The sequence below is a fragment of the Phyllostomus discolor genome, chromosome 2, assembly GCF_004126475.2.
Source record: "Phyllostomus discolor isolate MPI-MPIP mPhyDis1 chromosome 2, mPhyDis1.pri.v3, whole genome shotgun sequence".
NCBI lineage: Eukaryota > Metazoa > Chordata > Mammalia > Chiroptera > Phyllostomidae > Phyllostomus > Phyllostomus discolor.
In genome coordinates, this window is record NC_040904.2 from 31,083,681 (window position 1) to 31,098,040 (window position 14,360).

At 35.8% G+C, this 14,360-nt stretch overlaps 1 protein-coding gene across 1 annotated transcript in view; it reads right to left on the reverse strand.

Annotated features, from left to right (window-relative positions):
• The window catches only part of PDCD10 (programmed cell death 10), a 43,766-nt gene that overhangs the window by 20,856 nt on the left and 8,550 nt on the right, over positions 1 to 14,360 (reverse strand). Inside the window, exon 2 of the mRNA XM_028504662.2 lies at positions 5,498 to 5,711. Within this exon, the coding sequence (XP_028360463.1) occupies positions 5,498 to 5,593 (96 nt within the window). The 5' untranslated portion in view covers positions 5,594 to 5,711. The remainder of the gene's footprint in view (positions 1 to 5,497; positions 5,712 to 14,360) is intronic.

The window sequence follows — 14,360 nt, forward strand, 5'->3', positions numbered from 1 at the left end:
AAGAAAAGGTACCTGCTCAAGTACATTTGGAGGGAAATGATAGGGAGCTTAACATTAGGTCTCTCCCCCAGCCTTACATTCTGGTTTGTAAGCTCCTCCTCCAACTTATTTTTGATAGCTTTTGAGGGCATTATTAACCACAAACTTGTTAAATTTTACTCTCTGGATTATTTATAAAAATGCAGGGTTTAGCACAAATAACGTCCCTTTTTATTATAAAATCTTATATTACAAAATCATAAGCATGTAATTCTGTAACATAACAATATCACATTCAAGCACACCACATGACATTTTAGATGAAATGTTCAAATTAAAACTATAAATTATTACACCCATTTTATTACCCTACTAATTACACTCAAGCAGGCTTTACTTCTGCGGGACCCTGTACTTTAAAAGCTCACACAAAGTGTCGATTGCACAGAGTTCATTTATTGTTTACTCTCCCTAGAAGTATCAGTTCATTCCTACACTTCACTTTCTATTATCAAGCCAGTCCCTAAAACAAGTAATTAAAAAAAATACATTTAACCCTTTTGTTGCTCAGTTTTCCAGAAGCTTATATCAAACTTTTAATGTCAAAATAATTAGGTTAGTTGATTCTGAATTGTCTAAAAATCTCGCTTCCTCAAAATCAGACACTGGCCACACTCATATCCCTCCAACCCCCCCTAAAAATTATTGTAAAGAAGCCACATACTAACTTTGTGGTGCCAACGAGAAAGCAAATGCAATAGTCTATATTTTGTACATAGTAAGTTCAATACATGTTTCTAAAAGAATCAGTTCCTGAGGTTGCCACATTGTCTTGCAAAAAAGGTAACTAGAACCACTTTATTCATATAAAAGTATTCCTTTAAAACACTGCCTATAATATAAGTATACAAAACTCTAGGCTATGATTACAGTTTTGTCAGAAAATTACAAGGAAGACTGCTTAATACTAACAACTAACATTCACTACACACTTGGTACTATTCTAAGTGCTAAAACATATTAATTCATTTATTTCACTGCATTGAGAGAATAATTTCTTATCCTCCTTTTACAAATAAGAAAACTAAGACGATTATATAACTTAAGTGACAGGGCAATAATCCAAATGTAAACATTAGCTATGATTACCTATGGATGATGGAACTGCAGGTTAAACCCATGCCTTCACTGTGGAAAAAGTGTGTGTTTGATATGCTCAAAATTTGGGATTTGATATTCTTCACTGAGGGGAAAAATGGAATAGGTAGATAGGTAAAGCTGGAGAAATACTTCCTTATCCGTAAACTGAGAGTTGCATATTCTGCTGAGATTAGCAGGAATAGCTGCTTCAAATGCTTCTAAACAGAATGATACTATTCACAAGCACCGTTTTGTGCGATTTATTAATAGACAAGCAAATAAACCTTTGATCTAAAATTCTTTGGTTGCAAAATTGTTATTTCTGTCTCAAAATACCTACTTCATCACAAATTATATTTCATCTTAAAACAGTTCCTCCAAAAAGTCAGAGGAAAAGAAAATACACGATATATCTTTTCCTGGAATGAAGAATTGAACCATACACATCTCTCTTCCTCCATAAATAAAGAATTAGTGAAAAATAATAGTCCCCAAGAACCTGAAATGACACCTGGCATGAGGTTTCTATAAACCCATTCCATAATGCAACCAGGAGACCTATTTTCACAGTACATTTACAACACATGCAATATACTTGGACTCTGAACTCTGCAGCAGCCGATTAAACAAGAAACCCACTCTTTCAGCTGTCCTAGCATAGCTTCATTAAGTTTAGCAAGCATCAAGCTCCCAGAATGCCGTAAATAAATGCCTTGTGAGCTGAAGTACTAAAATTTCCTCAGGTGTAAGGATGTACTACTGTCTAAACATCTGTTCTACAAGATGACTTCTAGACCCACCATTGTTATTACCATGGATGTAAAATTATGGTGAGAATGCATAAGCTTTTTAACTCTTACATTATACTGTGGACAAAATTTAGCAAATCATTTAGCTTCAGAGTAAAATGTTCATCCCCACTGTAGTACTACTTTCTATAAGATTCATTTGACAACTACTTATCTTTAAATCTGCATAGCACAGAAAAACAAAGCCAAACTAATTTCACTATTAGTAAATTTATAGAAAAATGTACCTTTGAACTATAAATATTAATTAACTGATTAGGCATCTTACTTAAGATGTTACATTAATACACTGGAATGTCAGAGAATACTAGTACTTTATTTTTTTTAACCTAACACTTCACATTTGAAGGCACATAATTATTTCACTCCATTCCTAAATCGACTGAAATTTCATCTCTATCACAAAAAGGAAACCTTCTACCAGCACTATTCCCTAAACGCCTATTATTGCTGAACACACTTTTAAAAATACATGACCTAGATTATTTTTTTAAAAGCTTGATAACATGATGTTTGATCAGTAAATTCAACTTGAGAATTAGACCCTACAATTTGATGTAGTATCTCTCTGTCTGCCACATCTAGCCATTTCTTTTTCAAATTTCACTTCTAATAATTAGTTCTTGAACCAACTATGAATCATTTGGCAACAAATTCTAATTCTGGGCCCATTAACCGACTTATGTTTTCAGATCTCATCTGGAGAGAATCACTGCCTTTATTTATGACAGAGATTTACAAGTCCACTCACAGCCATTACTCTTCCTTTCAAGTTAACTTTCCTTATACTTGAATAAATTAGAAAAGGTGTGTCAGTATTAATCCCAACGGTTCATTTTACCAGAATCTCAGATCCTAAACAATTATCTTCCAAAATCAAGACTAAAATAAAATCCACTTTACACATATAGAAAAAGATCACCCACCCTACCTGGCTGGCTCAGGCAAAGATAAAGGTCGCCAGTACAGTTTCCAGTCAGGGCACAAGCCTGGGTTGTGGGATCATCCCCAATCCAGGTGCATACTAGAAGCAATAGGTCAATGTGTTTCCCTCTCACATTGATGTTTCTCTCCCTCTCTTTTTCCACCCCATACTCTCTCTCTAAAAGTAAATAAAATCTTAAAAAAACAAAGCAAAGAAAAAGATCATCCAAATTATTAGGAAAAAAAAAAAGCCTTTCTCATTCCTCTTCATTAACTAAAGGATCAACTAAAGCTCAGCAACACTGAAGCTCAGCAACGCAACTGCCCTCCCTTCAAGAAAAGACTCAAAATAACCCAGACAAATATACAATAGTCCCCCAAACAACTTGGCCCAGTAGCCTACTGAGTTAGCTACAGAGCCAGACTACAGATAAGAAAAGGGGGAACATCTGAGGAACTGTATTATTGGTTCTCAAAGTACCTGAGAAGTACAGACAAAAATTGTCAAGATAGATTACTCACTAGCTTTCAAGGGCTGTCTCCTTACTTCATACCTGGTACAATTAAATAAATAATTAAACATATAATTACTTATCTGCTTAAGCACTTGTGTTCCCTACAATTCCTATAAAGAAGTATGTTGCCTTTTTCCCCATATGTACCTCCAGACCCTAGTGGAATACTCAGCAAATAAATGGTTGCCATTTAGTAATTACTTACTAAACAGAAGCAAAGCACTTGCTTCTAACTATAACTCTAGTCTTGCAACAAAATGGGTAAAGTATTAGAACAAAACGGTAGAAATAATTACTCAAGTGTCAGTTCTAGCTGCCAGACGTGGGTGTAATCAGTCCTAAAAGAGTGGCAGCTACCATGGTAGCAGTATAATAGAGAGGGTTTTCAAAAGATGCCTCTCTTTGCTTCCTCTTTAGTAATAAACTTCTAAATTTCCCAACTTCTTTTGCAGCTTAGGTGTGGTCATAAGACTCTATTTTTGCCAATGAGATGTAAATGGCAGTCTTGTATAGGACATTCAAAAAGGTTAAGAAAGCTGAATCAGCTGGAAGTAACTTACACCCCACCCCGTGCTCCATTTTTTGCCCAATCCAGGGAACAACTTAGGACTGGATGAGCTTCAACAGCCATCCCACAGGTGAAATGACCTTGATAATGGAAGGCAAGCACTAAGATGATGGAAGATAAGATAGGAAGTGAGTTTCTGATGACATTGTGCCATAATACTAGCCCTGGTCCATTTACCTCTAGAATTTTTTATGTAAGAAAAATAAATTTTACCCAAGCTACTGTTTTTTTTTTTTTCCCTCCATGAACGCTGAGTGTAACACTATTAGTAGACAACAACATGTGAAGTTACAAAATATTTGTCTGAAATGGAAACTAAGTCTCTGGATTTCAAGTTGAAGAGAATAAACCACTCTCTATTGTCCCCCAGGCATTATAAAGTACATCAAATACATTATTATTAAACCTAATAATGTAGGTGAAATGGTTGTGAAACCCACAATCTTACTCTAAATATTTTACAAAAAGATATAAAAACTTATTGGAAATGGTGGGAGTGTCCAGGGACAATAAGATTAAGGGTATTGATAGCTTTATAATTAGATTAATAAAACAGTCCCCCCCAAAAAATCTAATTACACAAAAAGCCTCAAGCCACTGAATTTCGAGTCCTAGATTTTTAGTTGTACATAATTTCAGGAGGGGAAATTTATATATCAGGGCCTTAGTTCACCGTTAAAGGGGAGTAATTAGATTATATTTAAGAAACTTGCACAGCTCTAGAATTCTCTACATACCTTAGCATATTAATTTAAAAAAAAGTATTAAGTCTTAGAGATTCCTCAAATTAAAAAAGCAACTACATCTTCTCTACATACAAAGCACTGGTATGTTCCATTTATCAGTAAAAAGGTAACAGTACTGACTGTAACTCATCAGGAGATTTTTGTGCCTGCTCTTCTATCTAAAATGTGCTTATCCTCAGCTCTCCAGCAGTCTAACTCTTATCTGCTCCTTTTAGATAGTATGTCTGTTCTTTAGTAAGGCCTGCCTTGGCTCCTAAAATAGGTCCCACCTACTATTTTTTACACTTCATAGCACTTACAACAATTTTTCATTCATCTAATTATTTGTATTCTTTTGTTTAATGTCTCTCTCTTCCACTACACTAAAACTTCCAGAGGGGTAACAGTTTGTCTGGATTTCCCCACACTGTTTCATGTCTAGTCCTGGCATGATACCTAATACACAGATGGAGATCTTTATACAAGTATTTATAATATGAAAGAACAAACAAACAAATGAATACATGAAGTAGGTATTAAAAAACTGCAAAGAACCCTGGCTGGTGTGGCTCAGTGGACTGAGTGCCAGCCTGAGAACCAAAGGGTCGCTGGTTTGACTCCTAGTCGGGGCACATGCTTGGGTTGTGGGCCATGTCCCCATAGGGGATGCATAAAAGGCAACCACACATTGACGTTTCCCTCTCCCTCCCTATCTCCCTTACCCTTTGTCTAAAGATAAATAAATAAAATCTTTAAAAAAAGAATACAAAACACACACACACACACACACACACACACAACAGCGAAGAGCCTATGAGGAAATATTTACGAACTTACCTCATTAAACACCGGATACATGACTGCATACAGGGGCATAGAAACCATGGAAGTGGTCTCAGCTTCATTCTTCATCTCTTCCATTGTCATCCTCATTCAAAGGCCAACGACAGCAGGAAAAGCAGTGCTAAAATGCAGCAGAATCTTCATTCACTGCAGTATTTCTTCTCTTTTTTTGTGTGATAAAAGAATAGGGCATAAAACATATACTGACCTGGTTAAAGGGGAGAAAGAACAGAGAATTACTATATTAAGAGGAAACAACAAATGCCAATAATTTTCTTTTCCAATGCAGAGTCCTCATCTTATGAAAATCTGATTTGTTAACTTATCTTACTTGTAAAGACAGCCCTGGTCAGTGAGCATCTCTTTCCCTTCTCAGACTCAAGAATTACCCTTTCTTGAGAGCTAATATCTCTTATTAGGTTCTACTTTACAAAGCAGTGGCTCATGAACCCACTCATCTTGAACTCAGAAAGAGCTCTCTATGAAGCACCATGGATTAATGATGTATCTAATTCCATCATATGCAATCTAGGGAAAAGCATCAAAATGCGTAATTATAGCATTTACATGTAATATAAAATTGTAATTATGAAATATATAAGTGCATATGGTGTATGAGTAAAGAATTAAGAATAAAGGTAACACTTTCATTAAAATCCTTTTGCTAATTATTCACTGATTTTGCCACCTAAAAATGACAATAAAAACATAAGTAGTATATGATTTAAGACAAATCTTAAAATTGTGTAATTGCTACCAAATGTGATCCATCTGGGAAAAACAGTATGTTATTTTATTTTGCCAGTGGTACTTTTTGAATCTTTGTCCAAAGGTGACACAAAAACTAAACAAGAAATCAGTTCCTGGTAGTTTGGAATTAAAATATCAAGAATTCAGTAATGTAAGAGAGAAATTTTGCCTTGAGGAGGTGAGTAAATGTGCTGCTTTTTAAGAAAAGCAATTATATTTCCTTTGCTAGGCTAAAAAATGAGCCTCATTATGTGAAAGAGTAATAGTAATGACATGCCTATATATTAAATTATAAATATATTAAACAAAAAGCAATCAATTTTGAATAATTTCTATCATTTGTAAAGCATTCTCCGATTATAAAACATTTTTCCTATGTACTTAGTCCTCACAATAACTTACTTCATGGTAACAGCTATTCTAATTTTACAGATGAAAAAGTAGGCTCAGAGAAAATAAGTAACTCAAGATCACACAGGCAGAGGCCCAAGACTGGATCCCAGTACTTAGAATCTAGATCTGATACTCCCACATCAGAAAATCAAGTCTGAAGAGCAAACAAAGAACCTGAGCTCATGCATTCAGGAAAATACCCAGAAGTAGAAGTTATTTATTTACTGAATGTTTAGTGCCTACCACACGCAAGATGTAGTGGGGAATGACTAAGATGTCCTAATCATTAACAAGTTATCTGGGTCAGACTGTGGAAGACCTAAGCAGTTTGAACGATACTATCAGAGGCCTAAAGTACATATAGCTTCAAAACTCTTTGATAACCCATCCCGTTTGAGGACTGCTTCCAGTCCTTCCATACCCTGACCAGTGATGGGGAACTCAACATCTACTTAACAATCTGGTCCCATTTCTCATGGTTCTAAACATAAGAAAGTCTTATTTCTGACTTCACAGAACAAGAACAAAAGGCCAATTCCTAAATTTTATTCTATAGGGCAAGAGAAAATCATCACCCAATCAGACCATTGATTTAAGTAGATTGCTTTGGTCACAGCATTAAGAATAGAATGGGGAACAGAAACTGAAGGGAGAGAAAACTTACATCTTTATAAGAGATCAACAGGACCTGAATCATAAGCAAGAGGAAGTAGGTAAGTATCAGCTGTAGTCCCACTGTTCCTATGTAACTAATAGGGCATTTGGTAATCTACTTTTCCACCTAGAAATAAATTGTGATACTTTTTATATAAACTTGGAACAAAGAAGAGGAGTTCAAATACAGAGAAATCAGGCAAAATGAAAATGATGGGTACTGTATGCACAGTTTAATAGTAAAAGAAGGCATCAATATCAATTAAAAAAGCAAGTAAATAGCAGGACAGAGTCAACAACAGAACCTTGAAGAGCTATCTCACTGGGTGACAGAAAACAGATCATTTATTTATTTAATAAATAAGTATTTGTTACCAATGCAGCATTAAGGCCTGGTACTAAATAGAAACCAATGAACAAGGCTAGACAGTCTCTGACCTCATGGAGCTTCTACTATGGAAGGAAGACAGAAACCAGTAACTGTGAGTACCACACAGGGAGAGGTCAGGATGCTATACTGCTATGAGAGAACTGGATGAGAGAACCATCATCACAAAAGCCAGGCATTTGAAATACTCCTAAGCATGGACAGACAACATTTTCTTTCAAATTTATTTCATTTCTTGGTGAGGTCAACAGTTAAACACTCAAAGAATAGATCACTTGTATTCTGGTAAATTGGCGGAGGAAATTCCTTGCATGAGAAGTCTTAAGTCTTCAAGAATCTCATTAAAAAGGAGATGAAACACTAAAGAAGGTGAATACACTAACACAGGCTCAATGGAATAATTTGTCTTTCATTCTTTCAAACACGTGCCTATCCCTGCATATATAAAAGCAGAGGCGATGAAGGGATCAGTAAAGCAGCCAGTAACTTTAGAATTCTTGTTGACCTCTGACCTATCTTCCACACTAAGCTTACTCAAATACTGAATTTTCACCTTTTGTCAATACTGGCATTGAATTCTTTTTTTCAACTGTGTTTAATAAGCAGTACCATTCCAGGTCAGGAAATTTTCACTTAAGATATTTATGAATATTAAATATTAATATTAATTATATTATTAATTATATTAATTATATATAATATAATATTAATATAATATCATATTAATTATATTATTTCCTCTAAACTAATTTTACAGTACTATCAGCTACTACTTGTCATCAACAATATGGTATTGTAGCCCCAACATTCTGGGCTAAATAGATGGCTGGCCTACAACACACTTAACTACCTTTCGATCACTGTTCCTTGGATGAATTTACAACTTTTCAGAACATACATTCAAAATTAGGGCCACTCACGGTTTCATTAATGTTTACATGAGATTAAAACCCACCAATTCCAATAAGGCTTTTTTTAATATTAAACTGTTCTGCTAATTTCAGCTCAAGTTAAAATATGCTGTCATTCCTTCTACATGCTGCTTCATTTGAAATGGTTAAATGGACAACTCTCAATCCAAGCAAAAACATGCCTACTACCTGAAGAGCAAGGGCCAGCTGAGCTGAGCCAAGGCTGAGGCCCTGCCCCTTTGAAGATAGTTTCTTCCTCTCACTATGGGTGTGGCCAGGTGTTGACCAGCCATGCAGTACATTATTGGCATCTCTAAGGGACACTAATTTCTGGAGTGGAGTACTGATTACGCATGCACAGTCGATTAAAGATTACTGACTCTAAATCCCAAATCTGGAAAGACCTTAAAAAGTCACCTCATCTACCCTCTCAGCACAACAGAAACCAAAGTTCAAGAAATGACTCGCCCATGATAACAATTACTAGCTAACAATAAATAAACATTAATGTGGGTATGGTGGCAACATAACAAGAACTATTTGTTTCCAATGTCAGAAGTGTTGCTTTGGGGTAAAAGTTTTCATTTCAAAGCTAGCTCTGTTTCTTGAGTGGTTAGCATCCACAGGGGGAAATAAAAAGAACCAGGACTACAGATACTAGTAATTCAGATGCAAGGTTACAAGGTATATACTTTTCAACAAACTTCTCTTCAAAAACAGCCTTTGTCACAAGGGGATACCAAAACAAATAGAATATAAGCAACCTATTTATACTTTCCCCCTGATTTCCTTGAATGTTCAAAATATCACAGCTACTTTCTAATACAAGGTAAATCAATTTTAAATGTCTTCCTGGGCTTAAAACAATTATTTGTTTAGAGTGAGACGGTAACAAAAATAGGTTAAAAATTGGCCATTCCCATGCTAAACTCAGTCTCAGGAGTTTTGCCCTACCCAACCAACAAGAGCTTGTTCACTTAAAGAAGTGCACTTGGGTGTATCTCAAGCCCCAACATCAGCATTTCCTGAAACAGCCTCACTTCACTCCAGCTGGGGCAAGAGATAACTTTAGAGGCAAAGCTTTCTTTACTTACAAATAAAAAGAGTGGACACAGGGAAATCCTTAGCACTGATGTATGTAGTTCCTGGGGTGAGAAAGAAGCCTCCTAAGTAAATTTGACATTTAAAATGTTTCTAGGTGGGTTTATTTGTCTTGTTTTTCTCTGTAGTTAAGGCCAGGACTCAGCCCCTTTACCTGGTCCTAAATTCTTGTAATTCCTTTACTTTCCCTCCCTAAAGGGAGAAGCATTATTCGTTTATTTTCTTGCATCTCCAACCTGCCCAGGAACATTTAGATAAAGTTTATTCATTCTAGCAGCAAGCAGAATCCATGTGTTTGTTACCATTTATAAGTGTTTCTATTTCCTAATTGAGACATTAGAGTTAGCAAAGCAAAAGCGGACAATTAATAAATGTTTGTTTAATGAACAAATTCATAAGATATGAGATGGGCAATATGTAAACTGAACCAGCCTTTGCTAATACTTTTTAAATTATCAAGCCTGGCAAAACAAAAACATAGAAATTTAATTAATTCAATTAACAAAGTCTGGACCCATTCACATTTATCAGTTTTTACTTCTTTTTGCTATCCCAAACTCTTCCTACTATACTAAGAGAATATAAGCAACAGGTGACTGTAAATAAAATCAGAATTTCAACAGAAATTTACAATAACACCAAATAAAAATAAAGTAAAATAGAAGTCAGAGGTTATAAATTCTAATATCTCATTTTTATTAGGGCTGCTAGAATATTTTTTAGATCCTGAAAAAACAACTGGCATATAATTTGGTATTTCACAATATTCTCAAAGAATTTTGATTAGATTAGATTAACCTTGCTTTACACGTAAGCACAATCCAAAAAGTTATCCCACTTTTAGCACAAAGCAAAACTTTCTTTATGGGAAAGGGTGCAAGTGACAGAGTTCCCAAATGCTGAGTTGGCCTAAACCATCACAATCATTTCAGTGCCCACTAAAAACACATATTCCCAAGACTACTCAATCAAAACCCCTAACACGAGGTCCAGGGAGCTGTACTTTTAGCAGATAGTCCAGATGGTTCTTGTGAACAGGACAGGCTGGAAACCATTGGTGTGGAGAGAACTGTGGCCACAGTAAGAGAATCCAGCCGCAAAGGCCAGTCTCAGGGACACAGGTAAAGTTTAATTTGACTAAGCACCTGAGACGGGATTTTGGTTCAGACCCTAAGTTTCACTTAATCACTGACCTTGTTTCCCCATCAGAAACAGAAAGGGAGTAAAATTATCTTAAAGCCTTGAATTTTAAAATTCAGTGATAATATGTTATTATATACCTGTATCTACTCTAGATTCAAAAGTAATCTCATGGAAAATAGTTTTTTAAAAAGAAAAATATCAGGTCATATAAAATTCTTTCCAAATTCTAGTATGGAAAGCCTCCTCAATAGCTGGCTGATTCAAGGTTTCAATTGACAACCCCTTGCTTTCTTCTCAAACACCAGCCCTCACAAATCATACCCATCGGGCTCCTAAAGAAACCGAACTTATCACAAGGCTGTGTAGCTCAGTCTGACCATTTCACAGCCGAAAAGGTGAACACGTGTATCACAACCTACCTTATAGGGCCTTCTCATGTCAAAGTGTTATAGCCACTTCCAAACAAGGGACAAAAGGGTTGGCGGAGGAAGCTAGGAAAAAGGGAGGCAGAGGAATAAAGGAGGTAGGAGAGCCTACTCAGACCAAAATGAGCTTGAAACCTTCAAGATATACTATCTATGTCTCTCTTCTTCCTCTGCAAATTATATTTTCTATAATTCAAGTGTTATAGAACTCTCTACAGTTTTCTTTTTTAATAAGGTAATGTGGAACTCAACCTCCCTGAACATGTAATACTGAGTTTATCAGTTATTGAATATTGCATTTAGAGACATCTAGAAATAATATTGTTACAGATACCAAAAACTGTTTATGCGACTCTGAAATATCAAATGGATAATTTGTGCAGAGAGGTATAAGAGCATAAGAATTAAAGTCTGAAAACAAGGGTCCACATCCTGGTACTCACTCTCAAACGACTACGTCTCCCTGATCAAGTCACTTCACCTCTCTGCGCTTTAGTTTCTTCTACAACATGCACAAAAACTTAGCTGTATACTTGAAAGAGATGTGGCTAGAATAAAAGATGAGGTAATTTTTATATCAAACCATAAACCTCTATACTGAAGACTTCATTTTACTAAATAACTAAGCACTGTATTTTTGCACTGTTAAATAAACATTCAAAGAAAGTACACATTCCGTAATGAATTATCACCTCATTGGAAGGTCTACCCTACTCAATTGAATTTTTAAAGGCACTGTCTCTGTTTTACCACAGTTTCTGGGTATGTGATACCACTAACTGGCTGAAGGACTCCAACTTTCCAATTTTTAAAAGATAAAAAAGATATAATCTTCAATATTTCTGTAAACATGACTGACCAAATAAGCATTTGCTGTGCTATTAATTAACGGAAGTTTTAACTAAAATATTATCTGAAAATTGAGTTATCTTTGAGAACAGCAAACACTGGCAAATTAGAACACAGTGACTCATAAAGAAAAAAAAATGTAAAAATGCTCCAAAATTAACTCCATCTACTTTATCACTTTTGTTCTGTATATCTGTCACAGATAGGTGTTCCTTATGCAGGCTTGGTTCTACACATGCGCTTTATACATTATTCATTTAACACTTATAATTTATTTTTCTAGAGAGTTAAGTGAGAGTTAAGGCTCTTAGAAAAACTTCAAAATGCACAGTGCTACTGAATGGAAAACAGGAATGCGGCTGTTTCAATTACACTCGGCCAACTTCAACAGCACTGCCATCTGCGAGGTAAGGAGCACAGTGACTTCAGAGCCACACTTGCCTGGATGTGAACCTGGGGCTACTATCACTAATTTTGTGGGTAGGGTATAAGTCTTCCAACTTCTCTGTGCTACAGTTTCCTCATCTACAAAATGCGAATAAAGACAGTATTTACCTCTTAAGATTTATGTAAATATTAAATAGAATAGTACATGGCACACAGTAATTATTCAATTTTAGGTATTAAAGTACATTTTTATCTAGAATGACAGGAGCAGATCTCTTTCTAAAAGTCTGATCTCCTGCAGTCATCTAGCCAAGGAATCAAGGACTACTGAACAAAAAAATAGAGAAAGGTAAGTGATTTTAAATCTCTTTAAAACAGAAGGCTTGTTTGTTTCTTTGTTTTCCAAGTAAAATCTTTTATCGAACTCTCTATGTAACACTAAACACTAAACTGTTCATTCATCCAATAAATGTGTTAATAGTTTATCAGCCTCTCCCTCTCTTAGGAGCTCTTAAACACCCCTCTCTTGACAATGCGAAAACCACTACTCTAGGACAACCAGCACAGAAGCATTATAAACAAAGCATTATCAAATCCACCAGTAAATGGCCTTGACTGCAAGGGTAAGTAAGGACTGGCAGAAGATACTATATTTGGACTCAGATTTTCCCATAACTCAGTTAATTCCAGATCTCCAAATTTCCCCTTACTCTTGTCACATGCTTATGCATTTAAGAAAGTTAAATGTTAAAACTTAAACTTTTAAAGTGAAAACAGCCATTGTATATTATCTAGTCCAATCTCCAAATTTCACAATTTAGAAATAAAAGTCCACAAAAATTCATGTTGGGGAACAAAATGGAATGGTGACAGATATCTCAAACAAATATATGCTACTGAGTTACTACAGCCTATTGTACAGGACATGTTTGTCTGCTAAACTGAACTACTTCTAGACTAACCTGTCCTGCTGTGTCATCCATGGTCAGTTTACAGCCTAGATGCCCCCAGACTCCATGCACAAAGTTTGGAGACTAAAGCCTGATGGAATGTAGCTCTGATTCACAGTTACTTTAGGATACTCAGCCACACAAGTTTGGATTTTCAATATGGTGCTGCTGAGACCTCTGATTTTCTCACCTTAAATGTTAAAAGCATCATGTCAGTGGATGTACTTGCATATTCTGAGTACTGTTTCTTAATACAAAAATAAACAAGAAGTAATTAAGTTTTTCTATGTCCAGATGGACAGTATAGAGCAGTAGATAAGTACTCTTTTGAAACAAAGACCTGAGTTTGAATTTTTGTTCACCTAGACCATACCATTTGTTATTTAATCTTCCTAAACTCAGTGAGAAATACATGGAAATAACTGATTCACTTCATGGGATTATTAAGAGTACTAAATGTCCCCGACTGGTGTAGGTCAACGTGTTGGGTGTCATGCCGCAAACCAAGATGTCACCAGTTCAATTCTCAGTCAGGGCACATTCCTGAGTTGCGCACCAAATCCTGTTAGGGGTGGATGAGAAGCAACTGATGGATGTTTCTCTCCCTCTCTTCCTCCCTCCCTCTCCCTCTATTTAAAAAAAAAGTACTACATGCATATAAAGTACTTAAAACAGTGGCTAACACACACTCAGCATTCAATTCATACTGATATTTTACTGAAAATTCTATGAGCCTGACATGGCAATAGCACTGCAAATAGGGTGAGGCAAACCAGATGCCTGGAGAACAAAATTTAGCTCGCTTGCATGACACAGCCAGTGCCTCCTTAAATTTTGCACCCTAGGCCCCGTTTGCCTCACCCTAGTCCTACCCCTGCATAGCACACACAATGATTGCCTAATACT